This window comes from Trachinotus anak, unplaced genomic scaffold, assembly GCF_046630095.1.
Source record: "Trachinotus anak isolate AG129_WGS33_773 ecotype Australia unplaced genomic scaffold, CSIRO_AGI_Tana_v1 ptg000019l, whole genome shotgun sequence".
NCBI classification, from domain to species: domain Eukaryota; kingdom Metazoa; phylum Chordata; class Actinopteri; order Carangiformes; family Carangidae; genus Trachinotus; species Trachinotus anak.
Genome location: NW_027273870.1, coordinates 18,780,940 through 18,802,439, shown reverse-complemented (window position 1 = coordinate 18,802,439; position 21,500 = coordinate 18,780,940). Strand labels below are relative to the sequence as shown.

General features: G+C 40.1%; 1 protein-coding gene and 1 long non-coding RNA gene across 8 annotated transcripts in view; one reads left to right on the top strand and one right to left on the bottom strand.

The window, feature by feature from the left end:
• fbxo41 (F-box protein 41) overlaps positions 1–11,745 on the top strand; it is a 45,949-nt gene extending 34,204 nt beyond the window's left edge. The window contains exons 5-14 of the mRNA XM_071503565.1: positions 1,423–1,496; positions 5,075–5,463; positions 7,975–8,213; positions 8,353–8,468; positions 8,926–9,078; positions 9,248–9,343; positions 9,469–9,587; positions 10,131–10,289; positions 10,556–10,671; positions 11,608–11,745. Coding sequence (XP_071359666.1) covers positions 1,423–1,496; positions 5,075–5,463; positions 7,975–8,213; positions 8,353–8,468; positions 8,926–9,078; positions 9,248–9,343; positions 9,469–9,587; positions 10,131–10,289; positions 10,556–10,671; positions 11,608–11,670 — 1,524 coding nt within the window. The 3' untranslated portion in view covers positions 11,671–11,745. The remainder of the gene's footprint in view (positions 1–1,422; positions 1,497–5,074; positions 5,464–7,974; positions 8,214–8,352; positions 8,469–8,925; positions 9,079–9,247; positions 9,344–9,468; positions 9,588–10,130; positions 10,290–10,555; positions 10,672–11,607) is intronic.
• On the bottom strand, positions 11,408–20,118 carry LOC139635957 (uncharacterized). 7 transcript variants are annotated; one of them, XR_011694317.1, is made up of 4 exons: positions 17,767–18,051; positions 17,536–17,661; positions 17,210–17,360; positions 11,408–11,774 (listed from the first exon to the last, which is right to left on the bottom strand). It is a non-coding gene; the product is annotated as an uncharacterized lncRNA (long non-coding RNA). The 7 variants fall into 7 exon arrangements; XR_011694319.1 differs by lacking the exons at positions 17,536–17,661; positions 17,767–18,051 and adding an exon at positions 18,280–20,118; XR_011694318.1 differs by lacking the exons at positions 17,536–17,661; positions 17,767–18,051 and adding an exon at positions 18,313–20,087.
• Between the last annotated feature and the right edge of the window lie 1,382 nt (positions 20,119–21,500).

Here is a 21,500-nt window from a genome sequence, read left to right as displayed (position 1 = left end):
ACTGGGAGGGTTTTGCTCTCAGGCGAACAGAATGAGTGAGAGTCAGATTGCACACCCACTACCAGATACACTTAAAAATTCACACCTGCTTTCAGAGCCACGGCCAGATTTTGTTCGGTTGTAGGAAAGATGCTGAGAGTTTTTGTGTTGCTAGATTCTGGGTTTAAGGATGGTAAGATGTCGGTCAGCCAGTCTGTCCGTCCAACAGTTTCATCAAGGACAAGATATCTTCACTACTACAGGCCAGACGGCCATGATGTTTGCCATTGATATTCATGACCCCCAGTGATTTTGGTGACCCTCCTGCCCTCCAGTAGCATCACTATTTATCATGTATACAAAATAAATATAATAAAATAATATATATAGATAAATATAAAGTTTGGCATTGCATTTCTTCAACATATTTTTTGGACATTTTCCAATCGAGACAGGCCGTGGCCCTTTCATATACAGTCACCATCAACTCTGGACACAGGATACTGATGTGTACAGTAATGGCAGGATTTCCATCAGATTTGTTTACGGTTATTCATGGTCCCAAATGATGATTTGAAATGATATTCATTCAATACCAGGTCAAAATATCCCTGTTGAAAAATACTGTAGCTCATGATAAGGTATCTTAACAGTTAACTTAACAGTTGCTGCATTTCCACAAAATTTCCTGTGAGAATTGCTGGTCCCAAAAGAAAGTATCCTGAGGTTTTTGGTGACGCCAAAATACCCGTTTTCATTTTGAACATTTCATTTAAATCGGTCTTATGCCAAATGCCAAAATAGTCCTAACAAGCTTCCTAACTGTCGTCTATGACTGCTCATCAATTATTCACATGCTTTAACCAGCTGTACTGTATATGCTTAAACCTATAAGGTGAAGTGAGATGAAACCGCACCACCAAACCATAGAGAAATGTCTTTAATTAGAAGAAAGTTTCAAATTTGTCTTTATATTCTTCTTTTGACCAACATCTGAGCTGTCACTGCCTGTTAATACCTGTAAATTAAGCTACTGTCTGTCCCATTCCAGTGGGAATTTATTAAGCAGACTTGCTAACTTAGTGTGACAATTGTTTTATATTGATATGAACAGTATTTTGTGCTTAAATTTGAGATTATTATATTTTCGAGTATTTTAGAACATGAATGTTCACATTTCTCTCATGAAAAACTAACTGTCAAGACTCCCACACACTGTCGATTGCAATTGGGAGACAAATGGATGACACAGCCAGAGCATCAAGGTCGTCCCCCATTTGTCAGGGGTTTAGCGAGGAAAACTATAATCTCACATAACAACCCTATCTATGTGTAAATGATGTTAGAGCCAGGGGCTCATCTAAGGAAGCTTGAAGCACTGAGGTATTTTAATAACACTTTCCTTTGTTTCCCTTCAATCTGCATCACTGTGCCTCTCTCCAGAGAAACTCCAGCCTCTCTGGGAGCACAAGAGGCATGTACCAGGTGTCAGACCGACGCTCCTCCCCCAGCACAGGGTAAGTCAGCACCCTACTCCCGCTCCACATTAACAGACGATTTCACACCTTCTCAGACATTGAATACCTTGAGTCTAAAATCCAAATCCAAAGTACCACTCTACCATAAGGAGCTTTATTATACACTTACTGGTGTAGTCATGAAGAGAAGATTTTCCAAGATCTTAATTGCTTTCTGCAATACTGATATATACCTTGATGGTCAGCTGTTGAGGGAGCTGCGAAATGTCTTTCTGTCTTTCTTTCTGTTTATTTAAAAAAAAAGAAAGCAGGTGTTCTGGTCCAGATGGAGACTTTGTAACTCTTTTCGGCTGTCAGATGAATTGGGTGCACCTCATCTTTCTTACCGCTGTAGTAAAACACAATCTGTCAGTTATGTGGAAATATAACAGAACTCCTGGAGCTGCAAAGCTTTTAACAACCATCTACAGTGCTGGCTGCCTCTGGCCTTTGGAGTACAACTTCTCAGTCCCATGTATAAATGTTTGTCAGCGCTGCAGTAGCAGTTACAGTGCCTCAGAAAAACAATGAGAACGGTGGAAGCGCCATGGTTACAGCCTGTCGGACTTGTGGCACTATATTATTTTGCCTTACACTCAGCAGTTGAAAAGACATTATATTGTAGCTATCTCAATATACTATAGTGTACTGTACTATAGTAATTACGGTACATTAGGTTGACTAATAAGATTTACACAACAATGCTAAAGTGCTAAAACAATTGATAGCTTAATAGATGAATGGATTAGTTGATCAACAGTAAAGTACTCCTCAGCGATTTTCACAATCTATGAATCGTTTAAGTTGTTTTTTAACATTCTCTGGCAATTTCTTCAAATGTGAGGATCTGCTGCTTTTCACCATTTGAAATCACTGTGAATCAATTAATTGATAATGAAAATGACTGTTAGTTGCAGCCCTACTGTCGTCACACAGAAACAGACGGACTTCAAGTAGTTTCCTTAATATTAAGAATAGTGCGACTCCTCATCTTACATGTTTTTTTCACACACTGACATCCACATTAAGATATTCATATGCGCTATAGTGTTGGATACTGTGATAATGTGATGGAGTAGAGCCAGTCTCACTCAGCAGCAGCACTCAGATGCAGGTTGGACGTCTCTCTGCATGAGGTGTGACTTTGCTGGAGATTTCAGACGTATGACCGCGCCACGATGCTCTGACTAACACAGGCAACCCCCACTTGGGATGTGAACATCATTACTAATGTGATGTCACACAGAACCCGTCAGGCCTTCTCCGTTGAATCATTGATGGCACCACACACACACACACACAGTGGCCCAACAGCCTTCTGTCAAATTATTAATAGTTCCTCAGCAAAGGTCCAGATATTTTTGCCACTAGGTGTAGTAAAGTCTCAAGTGTGTTACAATTTTAGTGATTTCGACCTCACCAGATATTTATACACAATAGTAATTGTATCAGTTTGATATGCATGGATTTCATCAAAATAGATCCTTCAATTTTCTACATCACTTTTGTTTGGGCTCCAGTTGTCTTTTTCAAACAGCACAGAAAACCAGTGTAAATGTAAACCCTAGCTGCACGGGAACGGTACAGAGAGACATGATAACTCCTGATTTGCACTGACAAAACATTATCATCAGGTTACTGCTTCACAACTGGCTCATTAGCAGCCTGTGATGAATGCCAGTTTTGTCTCTGTCCTATTTTAGATTGTTAAAACCATAACTCATAAATTGATGTAATCTGAATTCCAATTTATGTTTCATCCTCTGTGCGGCCTTTTCACTTACAAGTACTGATAAGAGCTGCCTGCAGGATCACCTGTGATTCACTTTCACTTCTCTCGCTAAAGTGATTTCTGCAGATGCTTTCACTCTCCTCAGTATGCTGAGAGACAGAGGATGGAATACACGGAAGGAAGGAAGAGAAGAAGAAAGACAGAAAAATGTCCTACTTTTGAGAGGCTGACTAACTCTCAAACTGCTCATTACTTGTGTTGGCTAGGAGGTTATTTTAAGTACCGTTGCAGTACGTATGTACAAAAGCTGCCCTCATTCTACCATGAATCCTCTGAAATGCAGCTGTTCATTATCAGTCATACAGTGCTGTACCTATATGTGGTTCATTTTGGTTTTAGAGATGGTTCAGTTCATTCAGTGAATTAAATACCAACCCAGCTGTTTGCCTCGGTGGAAAGGATGTTAAACCGTGTAGAAAGGATCGAAGTCTTTACTGAAATTAATATGAATGGGTCACCTAAGGACTTAGAGCAGGTGCAACATTTTCATGTATCTGCCAGAGGTTTTTATGTGTGGCGTGGGTATGTGTGAGTGTGCCATTAGATTATCACATTTAAACTCAGTATCTGCTGTAGCTAATAAGTTTTATCTTCGCCAAGTGTCATGTAGAAGCACCTGCATACTCTCTGAAACATGACATGATCATTAAAAATCAGAGTCAGATAAAATACAAATATCTGTGTTGATTGTTCTGTCATTGTATTAGATTGTATAAGCATTAAAAGGGTAAGAATGGTTACAACAATGATTACAAAATATATTATTGATGGCACAGGATGACCTTCATGAGGTTGTCCTTTGGCTGGATTGTGACCTTCTGTTTGTTAAAAGCAAACTCCATTATAGTGCATCATGAACAGATTAAAGGAATAGTTCAATATTTTGGGAAATAAACATATTTGCTTTCTTGGAGAGAGTGACAGGAGCAGATCTAAGCCATTCTTGTGTCTGCACAGCAAGTATGAAGCTACAACAAACAGCTTGTTGGCTTAGCTTAGCATAAAGACACAGGAAGACACAGCTAGCCTGGTTCTGTCCAAAGATAACAATTACTTCATTCAGTTTTTTTATGCACTAAATATCTGCAACAAACTCCCAGAAAGTTCTTTAAACCAAACGCTGTTCTGTTTGCCACTGCCTTTCATTGAACTGAATTCGTGACTATTTACTCATATGTTGCAATGCACTGTAACTTTTTTCACTCCTGTTTAATCTGTTTTTTTCTATTCTGTCTTATTTTTTTATCTTCTGTTTTATTTTACTCTTTTTAAATCATCTTTATGTGTCCTTTTAGTTTGTCTTGCTTTTTATTTCTTGTCTTAATGCCTTACATAAAGCACTTTAAACTGCCTTGCTGGCAGGTGCTATATAAATAAACCTGCCTCGCCTTGCCTCTAAAGCTCAGTAATTAACATGTTATATCTTGTGCGTTTAATCTGTGAAAAAGACACAAGAGAAGAAAAAAGGTAAAGAATAACAGGCTGTGTTTTCACCAAGGTTTAAGTGAAGGGCTAATTCTTGGCAAGGTGCAGTGCTAAGTTACGCGAACTGTCTGTAGCTTGTATTGAATGTAAAGACATGAGGGTGGTATTGAGCTTCTCGTCTAACTCTGCCAGAAAGTGAATGAGCTTATTTCCCAAAATGTGACACTATTGATGGTCACGTTGATGATCATCTCCATTATTGATGTGGAATGAACAATCCATATATTAGATGTGTTATCCTGTCAGATAAAAAAATCATTCAATCATTATTTATATTACACTTCCCTCTCTTTTGGTACAGAGCATCAGGGCGGATCAAGTCCGTCTCACAGGGATCTGGAGGTTATGACAGTGACAGCGTGGAGATGCATCCCATGGAGGACTGTCCCGAGGCTCAGTACTATCACATGCAGTGCCGACTGGGGGAGGGGGGTTACGAGCGCTCCCCTGGATGTGGCGGTGGCGGCTCCAGAAACTGGGGACTCCGTAAACAGGCTATCCAAAACTGGCAGCGACGACCTTACAGGAACAGCACTGAAGGCGAGGAGGGAGATGTGTCGGACGTGGGCTCCCGGACCACCGAGTCTGAAGTTGAGATGTGGGAACAAGAGAGGAGAGCTGTGGCTGAAGTCCAGCAGTCTGCTTCGCCCTACCCTCACCACGGCAGGGCAGGATACCGCCCCAACACAGGTAAGAGCTCTCTGTAAAAGTGATTCAGAGCAGTAGAGCTGGTTATTCTTAGAAATCCACGTACTGCACCTCTCTCTGGTCTAACATCCAGGCTGTAGCTCAGACACACGGGAGCCAGGATTCACTGAATAAAGGCCTTAAAACGACTCCCATAAGAGCAGCGACTGTTGTGGATCTAGGTCAGGTTGAATTTGAGGCGCTGTAACGTTACAGAAGCTGTGTCACTGACCAGAGATCATTCTACAAACAGTGTGGATCAGACATGAGCATATATGGTAAAGTTGGAGGGAAGAGGCCTCCATAACTGCAGCTGTGTGTAGACACAACAATATAAACACCTCATGAAAACAACCACAAAAACACTTGCAAAATACTAGTGTTGATCACCTTTTATTTCTCTAAGGAATTTTTCCTTTACCAAAAAAATGGGTCACAGGATAGAGGGTGTTGGCTTTGGCTGGATAACCTGACTTGACTAGTTATAATTCCATTTGTTAGCTGTAGAAGAGACCATTAACCAGTCATCGATCTGCTATCAGTATATTTAAAGCATCGGTATAAACCTCGTATTTATTTATTTATTTATTCAGCTTGGCAGTAAAATCTCATCACGAAGGATCAATTACTTGAATCTTGGCCTTCCTTGGTCTACCTAGTTACTCAATTTGGTGGTGTAGTTATAAATTATTTTCATTTTAAGGCCACATAAAAGCCGGGGAAACACCAGATACATGAGTGGACCTTTGGGGGATAATTAATTTTTAAACCAAGAATGATGTTTTTTGGGATTGTATGCACAGAACGAGAAACAACAGGGTTAATGAAATGTAATCAAAGTGCTAAAGCACATTTCTTCATATAGTTTGAATTTGGTATTTTTGAGACTAAACAAAAGAAATGTTATTTCTCTCATGCTTAACTATAGCTTTTATGCAGACGTGCCTTTTTGTGTTTGTGCCATGTGTTACTGATTTTGTGTCCCATGCTTTAATAAAAAACAAACTCAGTTTAGATCCTTGGTTGCAGTGAGCACAGTTGTGTATAACCAGCTAAAGTCCTTTTTTTTATGAGGTGTTGTGTTTTGTTTACCACCAGTGTGTTATGTCGGTTGTAGCTGATGAGTAAACCAGGTCCTACATTGCAGTGAGTCCTATACGCTCTGCGTGTCTGTCTTTGGACATTGAACATATTTGTATGTGGGAGAACACTATTTGTCAGTTTCTCCTCTCATACTAAGCTTTGCAATCTACAAACTGAGCCAAGTCAGACAGCCACTCATGCCCGCACATTTCTTCAGATCCACCACAGATTGTACATCTCTCTGTTAACTTCATGCCCATGCCAAGATCCTTAAACTCACTGCTGCTGCTCTCCGTTTTTTCTCCACCTGCTGTTCTTCTAAATACCAGGAGGACCAAGGCATTCTGGGAGGGTGCAAAACTGGGCCAGAGCCCTATGACAAATTCGTATGAACTACTATTACTGCCCCATTAGCTCAGAGATTTTTCTCACGTAAAACTCGACATGTTACTGGCATTCCTCGCCTCTGACGTAGTTCTCCTTATTGGGAGAGTCTCTGCCAGGTTTTATCAGATGGTATGTATCTACAAGCACACAGTTTTCTCCCAGCATGTAACACACAGTTTGGCTTTTTTAGTTCATTTTGCGGTCTTGAGCGTAGGTGGTGTGTGTGAGAGAGAAAAAGAGGAAGAGTGAGAGTGTAAGCATTGGTTCATAGCCCTGATGGTTTCGAGCAGACGCCTTCCAAGGCCAAAGATGAAATGAGTCATCTAGGAGCAATCTTGCTGGGAGGAATAATTCAGGCTTGGACTGGACACATGGCATCAGCCAATAGATAGCAACAGACAGAACGAAAAGATGAAGAGAGGGAAAAAAAATTATGTAATCTCATTTAGTGTCTTGTTGAAGGTTGGCGCCACCATGTGACTGGATATATTTCAACATTGTATAGAAATTAGCTCTCAAAAAGGGGCAGTAACAGAAACAAAATAAAGTCCAGGCATAAAGTTAAATTTAATTCAGAATGTACATTTATAATTTATATAACAATAATCATAATAATAATAACAAATATTTATGAAGTGCTTTACAGTAAAGTAAAGTGAAATAGCAAGAAGAAAATCAAAAAAAGGACTGGGTGAATTCCAATACCAAATATACACATGTACATATCCATAAATATCTATGTATAATGTGTGCATCGGTGTGTGTGTCTACTGTATATGTGTTTGTGTATGCACAAACTACATCCTCCAAAATTATCATGAAGTTGAATCTCAGTTATGTCATTGTCATTATTTAGAAAAAAAAAAAAATCTAGGGTCAATGCACAGCTGAGTATACAACTAGAACTCCTCCTACCTTTACAATAGTGTAAGTCTTCCAACAGTGAAATAAATACTTGAAAACATAATACACAGATTCACTCCAACAATCAAAAGCATGAATTTCTTTTCAGTGTTTAAAAGATCTGTACTTTTCCTTCTGTAGGACGGTCGGAAGGGGTCTACAGCAAGCCATGTCGTCATGAAAAGAGCCCGTCCAAATCCAACGAGGTGATTAGTCCAGAAATCCTGAAGATGCGTGCAGCCCTCTTCTGTATCTTCACCTACCTGGATACTAAAACCCTGCTGAGAGCTGCTGAGGTTTGCCGGGACTGGAAGTTTGTGGCTCGTCACCCAGCTGTGTGGACCAGAGTGCTCCTGGAGAACGCTCGCATTTCTTCCAAGGTGCACGCCGATCATTCAGATACTTCATGCAATCAATAGTCAGTAGCATCATCAAAGCAGCAGCAAATGGTGCAGTTAACTGTATTGTCTTTGCTCTGTGAGGTGAAGGCTTTCACTTACCACCATGCTTTTCTCTTAGTTCCTGAGCACATTGTCTCAGTGGTGCACTCAGACGCACTCCCTCATCCTGCAAAACCTCAAACCGCGACAGCGAGGCAAGAAGGAAACCAAGGAGGACTATCTTAAAAGCACACGGTGAGACACACATGCAGTACAAACAGAGGCACAGATACAGCTGCACGTGGTTTTCAAAAGATTACCGAGTCACCTGGGGGAAGCTTAATGCACTGTGTATTGTTTTGGCTTGAGAGGAAGCCAACAACAGGAAGTAAGCGATTGCATACTGACATTTTTGATCTGTTCGATTGTGATGAGTATGCAAAATACCCGTTTTCATTTCGTGATAAAGGGTAAAAGGTTGTGCAAGTGTTGTGTGAGCAAGACAGGGTGTGTTGTAGCCTGAAGCTGCTCTTAAACTGTTCAGACGATGCATAGACGTGATGCTATTTGCGTTTACTGCCACAGACATTTCAGGAGAATTTTGTCCTGTGCTACAAGTGTTTGAAGTGCTGTTCTGAAAGACAGGAGAATTACTTCCTCTGCTCTGTCTTTGTCTTTTTCCTGTTGACCTTCACTTACATCTCCATCTAAGTGGCTGTCTGGAGGAGGGTCTGGAGGCGTTGTTGAAGGCCACAGGAAGCAATCTGCTGATATTGAAGATCTCGCACTGCCCCAACCTGCTGACTGATCGCTCCCTCTGGCTGGCCAGCTGCTACTGCCGAGCTCTGCAGGCCGTAACCTACAGGTACGCCAGCACACCTAAATTAACCTAATTAACCTAAATTAATAATTTATCAACTAATTAATATACCAAGCACCAATATTTTCTGCACTGGATTTTATGTATGATTTTATGATATACAGTATCCCATGTGTGTATTAATAATGACAAATTGTAAATCTCTCCTGTCCAGGAGCGCCACAGACCCAGTTGGCCAAGAGGTGATCTGGGCCCTCGGAGCAGGTTGTAGAGACATCATCTCCCTACAGGTGGCGCCACTACACCCATGGTAATTAACAAGAGAGACATACAGTACAGTATCTCTGCAATTCTGATCATAACTAAATGCTCTATGTGTTGTGATCACTCGTAGTTAAATCAGTGGACATAGCTTTTATTTCTTGTCTCTTTCAGCCAACAACCTGCTCGTTTCAGTAACCGATGTCTGCAGACTATTGGAAGATGTTGGCCTCACCTCCGGGCTCTCGGAGTGGGAGGGGCCGGATGTGGCATTCAGGGTTTGGCCTCACTGGGTAAATGTTACTTGTGAAATAATCATTCAACGTGTAGTTATTTCTGCACTTGCAATTTTGGCAACAAACATATTATTCATTACTGATTTATAATTGAATATAACTCAAGTCTTGTCACATTACCCTGTCTCTCACCAATACACAGTTTGGCATGTGCACAAACAGTGAAGGGACAGATGTAACCCTAATGTATAAATGAATAAACAAATGGTATCACTATGTCAAAATACAAGCTGAAACAGTTTTATCTGTACCAGCCACTGAAATCTTTTCCATCTTACACAGAAAACGTCTTTCAGGGGCACATGCAACAAAGCCTCAAATATTTACTCACATATAATCTCCATTGTATTTATGTTGTAATTTTTAAACACAAATGAGTGTTACTTCAGCTTTAATAAAAAAAAATCTGTTTTTATAGCAGTATTAATTTCGGGGACGATGGGTCCTTCAATATGAATAAGCCTTTATGTGCTGTACATTATTCCTCTTTGCCTTCCCTGTCTCTTCATCCCATTTACTTCCTTTTAACACCACCACCAGCGAGGAACTGCATGCGTCTGCAGGTGCTGGAGTTGGACCACGTGAGTGAAATCAACCAGGAGGTGGCAGCAGAGGTTTGCAGAGAGGGCCTGAAAGGTCTGGAGATGCTGGTGCTCACTTCCACGCCAGTCACCCCGAAAGCCCTGCTCCACTTCAACAGTGAGTGTAAACACTACTGAACTGGCGACAGTGAACTCTCATTCATGTTACGGCTTCCTTGGTGAAGATTGTTATTAAAATCGGGCACTGACTAAAAATGTCCTTGCGCTATTTTGCTGTCAAACTGCTCCTGGTTGTAATGACTTGACAAGCAAAACTAAAGCCCATCTACTTCTAAGAAATATGAGTACACATTTCATGTGAGGACGTCTTGTTGATGCTGAAAAATGATTAATGCTGCTTCAATCCTCCTTCCACTCATGTAGGTGTTTGCCGCAACCTGAAGTCTATCGTGGTTCAGATTGGTATAGAAGACTACTTTGAGGACCCCAACAGTCCTGAAGCCAGAAAACTGTTCGATGAGATGGTTAACAAGCTGCAGGTAACAGCGCCTTTGTGTCTCAGATTTGTGTTGTATCTAACAAATTTATGATTAATCAAATTATATAAACCCAAGTGCTTTGGAGTAAACGTTGGGCTTTTGACGCCCTGGAGGTCTGGACTGTTAATCCAAGCCTTTGCTAACACTCTGTTCAACAGAGGTCTGCACTCTGTTGAACAGTTTCTAGTCAATTTTATTTATTTATCTTTTTTTTTAGTTTTGCACCACTATATTTCCATGGTTATGGTTCACAGTTAAACTAATAGTTGTTCAGAGGATGAGATGCATCTATTTTTGTTGCAACTACACACCATTTAAACCATGACTCAATCCTTGAAGTCCCAGTGATGGCTGGTTGTGGATGTGCTGCTGCTAACTCACTCAGTGAGCAGAGGCTCGGGTCATTCTTATAGCTGACCACACACAAACAGAGATTTTAAAAAAGGCTGTGAAATCCCAGGTTTTATTTATGCTTTGTTTTTATGAGTCAGTTTACAGTGTGTTCTCCTTGGATATTACACTCAAGATGGTGGGGTTGCTCACAGCAGTTAGGTAACTTCACTGAGAGCTGCAAACAGCTATAATTTATTTTTATCTCTCCCTCTTCTGTTTTGCTGTGAAAAGGAAGCCAGCGCTCGCCTCTCATGTTTAATCATCTCTTTTTTTTAAAGCAACTTCTAAAGAGGTGAATCTCATGAAGTGAGGCAGTCATCCTTAACCTGCTGCACCTCACTGCTTTAGTTTTTTTTTTTTTTTTTTACAGCTTCCTGTCATACTTCAGATATTGTACACACTTACTGCTAATGGAAGAAAACATAAAAGCATGAAGACATAGGGGGGTGGAAATAGTATATTTGGCCTTTAGGTAAAAATGACACAGGTTGCTTTTCATGAAATGAGAGTCAGGCATTCCGTCTTTCCTTCCTTTTCTCTCAGGCGCTGAAGAAGAGACCTGGCTTCTCCAAAATCCTCCATGTGAAAGCAGACAGTCTCTGCTAACATCTTTTGTGCAGATTCTTCAAGTCTTGGAGGGGTGCCATCTTGGCTCCAGTCAATCAAAAAGACCCAGCTGTTTTGAGCCCACTCCATGGGGTTGAATGCATCTGCAGCAACGACAGAAACAACAGAAGTTCGCCACGATGAACCAGGGCCGAGGCTCAATGTGCAAACACCACAAGTACAAACATGAAACAGAAAAACTCATTTACTATTCCAGAGGGGGAAAGCCGGTAAGGAGGCTTATTTGGACTAACAGTGGCACTATATATGAGATTAAGGGCCTGTAAACTTTACAGACTCAAACAACCCAACAAAATCTTAGACCCCTCTTTCTCAGTCAGTGTTTTGCTCTTACCATGAAAATGGATCACATCGTGGCACAGAGCCAGACCCCTTTCTTGAAACGCCTGGGGCCTGGTGACAGCGCTGTATTTAACTGTCTGCATCTACACAATGCTTGATGTAAAAACGTGAGACTACCTTCAGCCCGGGCAGGAGCACATTATACAGCATACATACTTCCCACAGAGAAGAACATTAAACGGTGGCAGGTTTAAGAAAATGCAGAAAAATTAATTCCCTCAAGAGATCTTGACTTCTCTTCAAGGGTAAGAGTCTTAAAACAGGAGCTTTATGTTTGTGTGTGCACGGATGAGTGAATGCATAAATAGACTAGCCAAGAAGAGAATAAATGGTTTTCATCCAGCCTGCCCTGCACTACTGTATGTTGAAACTGGACAATGGACAATGTTCAGCACTTACTGCTTCCACCTGTAACAGAAAAACATGCTGCACCAGCTCCAGGCACGGCGGAGGACAGCCTCCCTGTGACACACAGACCTTGACAGTCTTCTAGCCACTGCATGGCAACAGTGCATTTAGCCTCTTCTACCATCCTCTGCTTCCTCGTGTGAACAGGATCACGTCACAAACCTGGACTAAGTGATTTTTTTTTTTTTTTTGTCATCATTGTAGAATAGATCTGTTGTCTGAGAGAACAGGATGCAGAATCTGATGCTGCTCTTCAATAAGCCTGTCTCCATAATAATGCATTTCTCTCAAAAGCTGGTGCCATTTGAAACGGCGTCTGTCCTCAACACAGTGAGCGTTTTCTCCAATGTGCCATTAATGAGGGAAGAGGGACCACCCAGGGCAGATGTTGTAAGCAAGATGAGTGCAAGCCTCTCTTACTTAACATAAGGGTTTTGTGTTTGGTGTGGAACTTGGTCTCCAGGTGTCATCTGTTGTGATAATGTTTATATATCATCAAAATTTCATACTTTATCATACTAAACAGTGCCATTCCTAGTCATGGGGCTTGTCTTGGCTGAGCCCTTGTACAATCCTTATGTAGATTCATCAGCTGACATCCTCTGACTCCCTCTGCTGGTGTTTTCAGGCAGTTACTCAGCCGACAGCCAGCCGGTGTGATGTTACACTTGTACCCTTTGCAGCATGGAACAAGTGTCGACTTTGCTATTTTGGAGATCTCAGAGATCAAGTCTCCAGTGTCACCTTCAAATTGGCACAATTCTTGGTTTCGGTTCAGCTTAGTGTACGACACAGAAATTCTCAAGAAGTATGAGTAGCAATACTTACAGTGGTGACACTGAGTGTACACTCCTAAAAAAATCATTGAAAGGGGAGCTCCGCCAATTTTACACACTAAAACCATTTTACAAGTTGTGAGGGGTAACACTCAGCCTGCCAAAAAGGTGTATAATGTCTTCTGTGGCTCTGGAGGAGCTTTGTCAAGTCTGAGAAAATGATCCTTAATCGGGGTTATCTAAGCTTGGAGGTTATAAATTTAAAACCTACGCTACAAAGGCAGGGAGGGTCAATTTAATTAAAAAAAAAAAAATTAAAAAAAGATTTTGAAGGAGGGATAGAATAGCGTGTATTTGGAGCTTGAGCCACACTATGGACCAAAAGTCAGGATTTCTCTTCTTCTGCTGCGTTGATTTTTAAATCTGTGTCTCGAGCAAGTCCCTTAACTTTATGAAGGTGAAATACTAAATCGCTGGAGAGCTCCTTTCAGATGCCTACAATCACTTTGATTTTACAAAATCGTGCACACAGTTCTGAAACAGGTCTGAAAATGAATCACACATCAGGGACAAGGTCACGTCTCTTACCTTGCGACACATTAACGCTGGTTGCGTAACAAGTTGGGTCATTTGACCTTGCACACCTTATTTGTCTGTACAGCAGATCTAAACATTCATGAGTGGATGCTGAGCAGGTGAGGAGAGCTGTCAGCCGCTGTTTTTGGTCTCTGCTTCATAGTCAATAACATTTATGAGGACTTGTGTAGCTGTGTAGTGTACTAATGATGTTCCAGGTTAACATGTGAGAACAGTTGTGGATGTCCATTTCTTCATGTTCTTCCAGTACTGCATATTATACTATACTACACTGGCTCTGACTATCTGCATCGGTTTCATCGAGGGGGAAAAGGTTTGTGGGGAAAGGTGTAAAAACTCTGCAGACACAATAGAGAAAACACAAAAAGCACTTGTTGATTTTGAGTTTTAGACAATCCTGCCTTCACTATCAGCTACTCTGTACATAATGTTTGTTTAAAAAATAACAAAAAAAAAACACGAACAAAAACAAGAAAAAAAAAAGGACCATCATTTGATGTTATATAATATTAAGGTCATAAATATGAGTGGAAAACGTTGAAGTTTACAGGTCTTCATTCTGTAAGCATTTTCTCTCCAAAGTTGAATGAAAGATAAACATAGAGAATTATATTATGTATAACAGTAGTGTTGAAATTGCAGTTGTGTATTAGATACTTTATATTAAATGTGCATCAGAGTCATATAGAAATGGAAATTATTTAAGAAGAGGATAAAGATGATAATTCAGCTATTTATTTCTATAAAAAAAAGAGCGATGTGTATAATGTTGGCATGTTTGTGTTCAAGCATCAATCATTAAGTTGCCTTCTTAACTGTTCTGCTACTGTGGCAAGAAAATTATTAGATGTTTAAAGAGCTTTGATTGCCTGCAGGTTAATAACGTTTCTCTTTATTTGATCCAGTCTGTTGTTGCACTAGTGAGAAAAAAAAAATATTTCAGATGTTTATTATAAGAGTGTTGTTTTTAATGTTCAGCTATTTCTCAGTATTTGACAAAATATGATGCACTTTTTTTCCTGAACACTTTTATCGGCCCACTGGTCATCGGTTTAGTCAGAAAGGAAACTGCAGTCTGTCAGCGGGACGCCTGGTGGCGTCTTCTGGTGAAGTGTGAAAAACGAACTGTTCACTCATGTTCGCTTTCGTGGGGGGAAGGTTTTGGAAACACAGCGATAACATATGAACTTCTTTAAGTGAACAGACATACAGTAAGCCTCTTTTCTCTTACACCATCTCTCATGTCTCATTGGTTGCGAAGTAACAAAGATGGAAACTGATTCAACTACATGCAAGTGCTTTTAAGGTTCATAGCCAATATGACCTTATTCTCACCTTTGTATCTGTTACTGTCTTTGTTTTGTGTTTGTATCATTTTGCTGTAGATTTCATGCTCATACCAACAGTACATTTACTCTCTTGTGAAAACGGACCTGCTGAAGATGTTACAGAGCCTGCGTGCTCTGAAACTGCAGATTAGAGGTGCCAAGTACGCCTGAATAATTTTTTTAAAATTTTTTTTTTGCATTTATATCTCCATTCTCTGCCTCTCCCAATGTCAACATGACTCATTTGTAACTTATTTTATTGATTCTGAGTCTGAAGCATCACCTATGAACCAAGGTGCTTCCCATTCACATGTATATTTCATTATTTAATTTTTTTTTAAATCAAGTTTTAGTCCTCCTTTGTTGCAGTGATGCCAGCTCATCATACTGTGCAATTGAAAGACAGTGTCTGAGTGTTCGTGTACCTCTCTGTACATATTTGATGTATGAATGATTGTACTCATGCCCATTCATCTGAATAGTATTTTACACATTACCTCAACACTTATCTGGGCAATTAAGTGTGCAGTTTGTCTTTGTAATTTTTCATTTTTGACTACCATCAACAAGTATGCCAATCGATCCATGAACTTCATCCTTGTTGCTATGACGACTAAATGGATTTTGTTGCTGGAAAAAAAAACTTTCCCAAAAGATGATCAGCCTTCTATGATGACTGCATTAGATGGAAATGTTTTACTACTCATTTTCATTCATTTGTTGTCATCAATAAAATTGCTTTAAATTGTATTTGCTCATATTTTCATTCGCACTTTTCTTTTTAAAAATCTGTTTTAACAAGAACCTAGCTTATAATTACAAGGTCAGTTTCCTTTTTTGAGCTAAGATGGGACAACAGCAACAGCAAAGACAACACAAAACAGACAAACAGACAAAACAATTGATAACATCATACAATTAGCTACAAATATACAGATGTATAGTCTAGAAAGAGACACCAATAACACAACAAGCAGACGAATAATCATACAAAAACATTTAGCAATTCAATTCAATTACCTATCTGGGGTTGATTTGATTTCAGTTGGTAATATGTTGCAAAGTTGACAAAGTTGCCCTTTGTGGAGGAGGCCAGTGAAAACTAATCACACTAAGGTCTGTGGATTATTATTAAAGCTGAAATTGAATTCACCTCCACAGTGTCTGGGTGGCAGCAGAGACCTTAGTGGAAAATGTCTCAAAACAAGAAAGACCAAAACTATGTTTCGGTGTGTCTTTGATCGAGTCTGTAACCTACAGTTTGAACCGTAGACTTTGTATGGGTGTATTTTACAATAGGCTGAAAACCACTGAATGCAAGTTGCTTAGCTCAAAACAGAGGTCGGAAATGTAGCAACTAACTAAAGACCAATGTTTTTTTTTTCTCAGGAGTTGGTGGAGACTTGATGTGGCCCTCTCATGGCCAACAGTAGATGAATGCAGCTTTAACGACTCATTATTCATTGCTGAAGAAAATATACAAATAACGCTGATTTGTTTTTACAAATTGAATGTACTAAGTAAAACTAGCAAGGATCTATGTCCTAAATGATTGAAATCATTACGTCCTGGTGGCCATCACTATTACTTATCTCTCAGCATCCTGGTTGTTTATATTTATTTTTGAGAACAGTGTTCAGTGTGCCATAAGATTTTGGTCTCAGCTGAGAGGAAAGTACAACAGTGGCAGATTGTGAAACATGAAGCGAGTGAGGTGACACACCTGGTTTCTGTGGGTGTTGATGGTTTGTTCTGGTTTTTTAAATTATTTTATTTTATTTATTTATTTATTTATTTTTTGATATGCTCTTTAAATTATATTTAAAGAGCTGGTAAAAGCCAAGCAGCAACATGGCTTTTCAGACACGGCCATGTTTACTTTGGATGGTGGAGTTTTCATTGGAACTATTTCATGCTAAACAGACAGTCCCAATGTGGGAATGCATGTAAATTTAGTAGATCATGAACATAAAATAAGACCTAACATGTATAGAAAGAAGTTTACATTTACAATTTACAATTTAGGTTTTACAGTTTACATATGTCTTGTGAAACCAGCAACTGTACCTTGTGGTGATCGTTGTAGCTGAATGGTTAAGTCCTCTGCCTCTGCAGCCTCACATGTTCTCCTGCTGGACCGGGACTCCTGCCAGAACTTTGTCCCCGTGTTTCCCTCTTTGCTCTCCAACTGTCTGAATGTAGGAGGTGGGTGAGTACACTGCGCACAGAAAACAAGGTTTCAGCTGTAAAGCCTCATACACAGACTCAACAATGCACCACAATCCCCCCCTAGCCCACTTCATTTCCTGACTTTCTCAGTGACACAACTGAATGCGTTAAAGTCAGGGTTTAATTTGAAAAGTGATAAAAACAAGAAGCCTCTTTTAGCTTACTGTTTTGGTTTTATATGCAACCCCATTTTCAGCAGCAGTTTCAGGCTGATGTTTTTAGCAAAGGACGCTCTGGTAATTGCATCTGTAGTGATAATGGCACCCAACTCCGAATGCCTAAATTAGTATCTGGTTAAGAAAGACAAACATCTAGCAGCTCAAGGCCCAGCTATTTTTATCAAAGGTTAGAGGAGATTAACACAGATGTAAAAGAAGAGGAAATGTTGGACTTACACACATCAGGTGGCCAAATAACAAATAAATATTGCTATGTGTGTTCTGGATTTTTAAATGTCTGGTAAATATGTTACCCATAACCACTTGGTAAGGGGGGGAACATATCAGTACTACATGTTTTTCTCAAGTCAAGTGTCCAGAAATGTATATTTAAATGCAGACAGTGAGAAATATAATAAATTGGTGACTTCGTGCCCCAGCTTTCACGACTTTAGTCAGAGTTCAGGGGGAAACTGTCACATCGTGCTTCCCATTTCCCCCCGGCCCATGTCTCCAGCTCCTGCTCACTTCTCCCGGGCCATGTTCTCCCCTTCATCTCCCCAGATCTACCTTTATCCAGTCCATCCACCAGATGTCCCCAGACTACAATCCTGCTCACCTGTTCCACATTTGCAATCACCTGAGTTTCCTTCTACGCTCACCCCCCAATCCCAGATCCCTCATCACCAAAGCCTGTATTTAAACCTGCCTTTTTCACCAGTCCCTTGTCAGATCATGTGTTTTTGTTACCTGGTGTTTTCCTTTGTGCCAGAGTTTGGTTACCTGTTAACCATTCCTGCTTGTTTGCCTGCCTGCCTGCTTGTCGCCACATCCGCCTGCTTCTTCATGTGTCTTGTTTTTATTGAAAATTCATGTCTTTTGGTTCTGTGTCTGGGTCCTCCTGCCTGTGCTGATACCAGAAACCCTGACATTAATGAGGCCCAGCTGTGTTCATGTCTTTTATCAGAGCTCAGGGGGAATCTCTGTTTAGCCATGTTGTGGCCAGTTTCTGCTAATCCGCCGTGAAATGTAACATGGGCTCAGATTGGATGTAGCTGTTGGCGGGCTCTTGTTTCCATGCCTTTGACCCTTTGAGGCGTCAAAAAAGATGAGTGCTTACCACGGTTATGCTACAGCAAGCCTCTGGAGAGCACATCAATCCTTTAGAAAATTATTTTTAAGAACTATTGATATTCTTTTAACATTTGTCTGTAATGTCACCCAGGTCATGTGTATCTAGAAGTGCAAATCCAAGTCAACAACTTGCTTGTCCAGTAAGCCCAGTTGTCCGAGACCAGTGATGGTTGTAACATTTAGTCTCAGCACCTATAACTCACAGAATCTTTGTGATAGAGCTCTCAAATTTTGACACAAAGTACCCTTATTTGTCTGCTACAAACAGCAATGTTTCCAACTTCTCAAACTAGAGCACAGAATTCATGAAATGATGTTAAATACAAAGACTGACTAAGACTAAAGAATTAGAAATTCAGACCACACAACAAATTGCACATTAGTAAGTCTATGGTACATGTGCCAGCACTTCACTGCCTTCACAACACAAAAAAAAACATTGACTTTTAAAGCACTTTAATGTCCCGGGACTCAAGATGAAAAACAAGAAGTTCAGCAGCAGTAGGAATAGAGGTTGCAATGCCATTTCTTTGACAGGCTTCACCAAACTGATCTGCAGTTATGTAACAGGAATAATAACCAGGATTTTTGGCAGTACACAAAGGATTAGATGAAGTGGCACTGAAAAGTATAGGCATATGTTCAGAAAACCATGCATCCTCAATTTAAATATTATCAACAGAAAATCTATAAGATATGATAAGCTCAAGGGTATACCCTAGAACATGGGTAGCTGCTAAAGAAGGCCAAAGGAGTCTAGGACATGAATCATTCACCATGGTTTTATTTGGACAACGTACAGGAATATTAAAATCACCCAAGATCAACAGTCTGTCATGAAAATGGAACAACATGAGACAGTCAGAGAATTAAGTCTTTATCTGGCTTGCGAGGCCTATAGCCCAAACACAGACTAGAGGCTAAGTCACAGATTCTATTTTTATAGTCTGTGATTCAAATGTCGAACGGCTCGCAGAAGAAATTCTTTTCAAAACCACAGCCACTCCGCTCCCTCTGCTAACACACCTAGGGGTGCTGATGAAGGAACGCAGTTTCACCAAAGTTAGCTGGCTCGCCATCATCAGTCCATATCTGTCAAAAACAGAAAATCCAAATCACTGAGCATAAAAAAGATTGTTTCAAATGAATGTCTTATTAGACATAATGCTAACCAGAGGCAGTGCTGCCTTAAGGTGAACACCTGGTTGATGTAAAAAACATGTGAAAAACCCTGATGCGATTGTTGTGAATGTCAAACCAAAGGATTTTAATTTAATGGGTTGCGGTTTATAGATACTGGAGCAGAAAAACAGGACCTGCAGGTCAGGTCAGCCAATCCCAGCTGTCCTTAGGCGAGAGCAGGGTGCACCCTGACAGACGCATGCAGACACGGGGCGAACATGCACACTGAAAGGCCTCAAGCCCGGGGTTCGAACCAGCCCTGTGTGGCAACAGCGCTAACCACTGCACCCAGCTGATCTAGATAAATATAAATATGATATGATAAACCGATTTATATGATGTTACCAAGACTGATGTACTAATAAGAATGATAAGGTAAATATTTGTCATGACTCTCATTTATTTCATTCAAAGTCCATGCCGTTGACAAATTCTGCAGTGTTTCCAGTTTCAGTGCGTAATCTGCAGCTGAATCTCAGGACAGAGATTCCTAAATCCATACTACTTACTAATTCAGACATTTTATGTTTGGACTTTTTAAATTAGTTTTGATTGTCTTTGTTTGGACTTTTTGGTTCATTTCCTTTTTTATTTTCTTCCTTCTTTGTGTGTCTGTTGTTGTTTTTTTGTCCCATCTTTCTCCTGTTTCCCTCCAGTGTGATTGTGTTTCACCTGTGTTCTCTTACCCTGGCCTCTCTTGTGTCTATTTAGTCTCTGTTGTCTGTGTCAGTTTGTCTGGTAGTTCCTCCAGTTTTCTGTTCAGTACCTTGTTTTCAGCATTTCGATTTTATTTGTTGCTGATCATATTTTTCCTGAGTTTGATCTCCTGTGTTTGGTTTTGGACGGCCTTCAAGTGAATTTTTTGTTCGGACTTTGCTTATTAACGCTCCTGCATTTCACCTTTCTGCCTGGTTTGCTGCTTGCTTTTGGGTCCACCTATCATACGCATGACACCTCCACCAAGTTACCATCTGATGGTCCTTGATCTTTATACCAGGCAACAAGTTAACATCTAGAGACTGTATCAGTTCTGTGTCCTTGGCACTGATTCGGTTTGGAGCCTCTTGGCCATTAGACTGCACTTCAGCATAAAGTGCATATTCTTAACCCTTGAATTAATGCTACTTTAATGTTTTTGATTTCTCTTTGTTATAATGAACAAGCAGGAGACATTAAAAGAAGTGTGAATGATCCTTCTATGACTATGGTTAAAGAAAACTGCTCTAAATGCTGTAGCAAAGGTTTTTGGGATATTTTTGGACCCATTACATGGTGGAAAATAAGTAAAGTATATTTACATGTACTTTACATGAACATTTCCAACTTCTATTCATCTACTTTTCAAGGAGAAATATTGTACTAATGACGTTACTCCACTACATTCATCTTTTTGCTTGAGTTGCTTTGTAGATTCATATTTTGCATTAACGCAAGCATTATACTTCATCTCACCAAGTAACCTCTGTCTTTAAAGTTTACTTTTTTAAAAACAAATGTAAAAAAATCTGCATTATCTTACAAAATGGTCGTTTATCTTCCTGATGTCCACACATCATGAAAAAATGGTCTTGGATCCAGAAGGAATCTATTAATGAGCTGTTTTAATTTTTCTTTTCACTAAATTGGTGGATGGACATGGAAAGTTTGAATCAGTT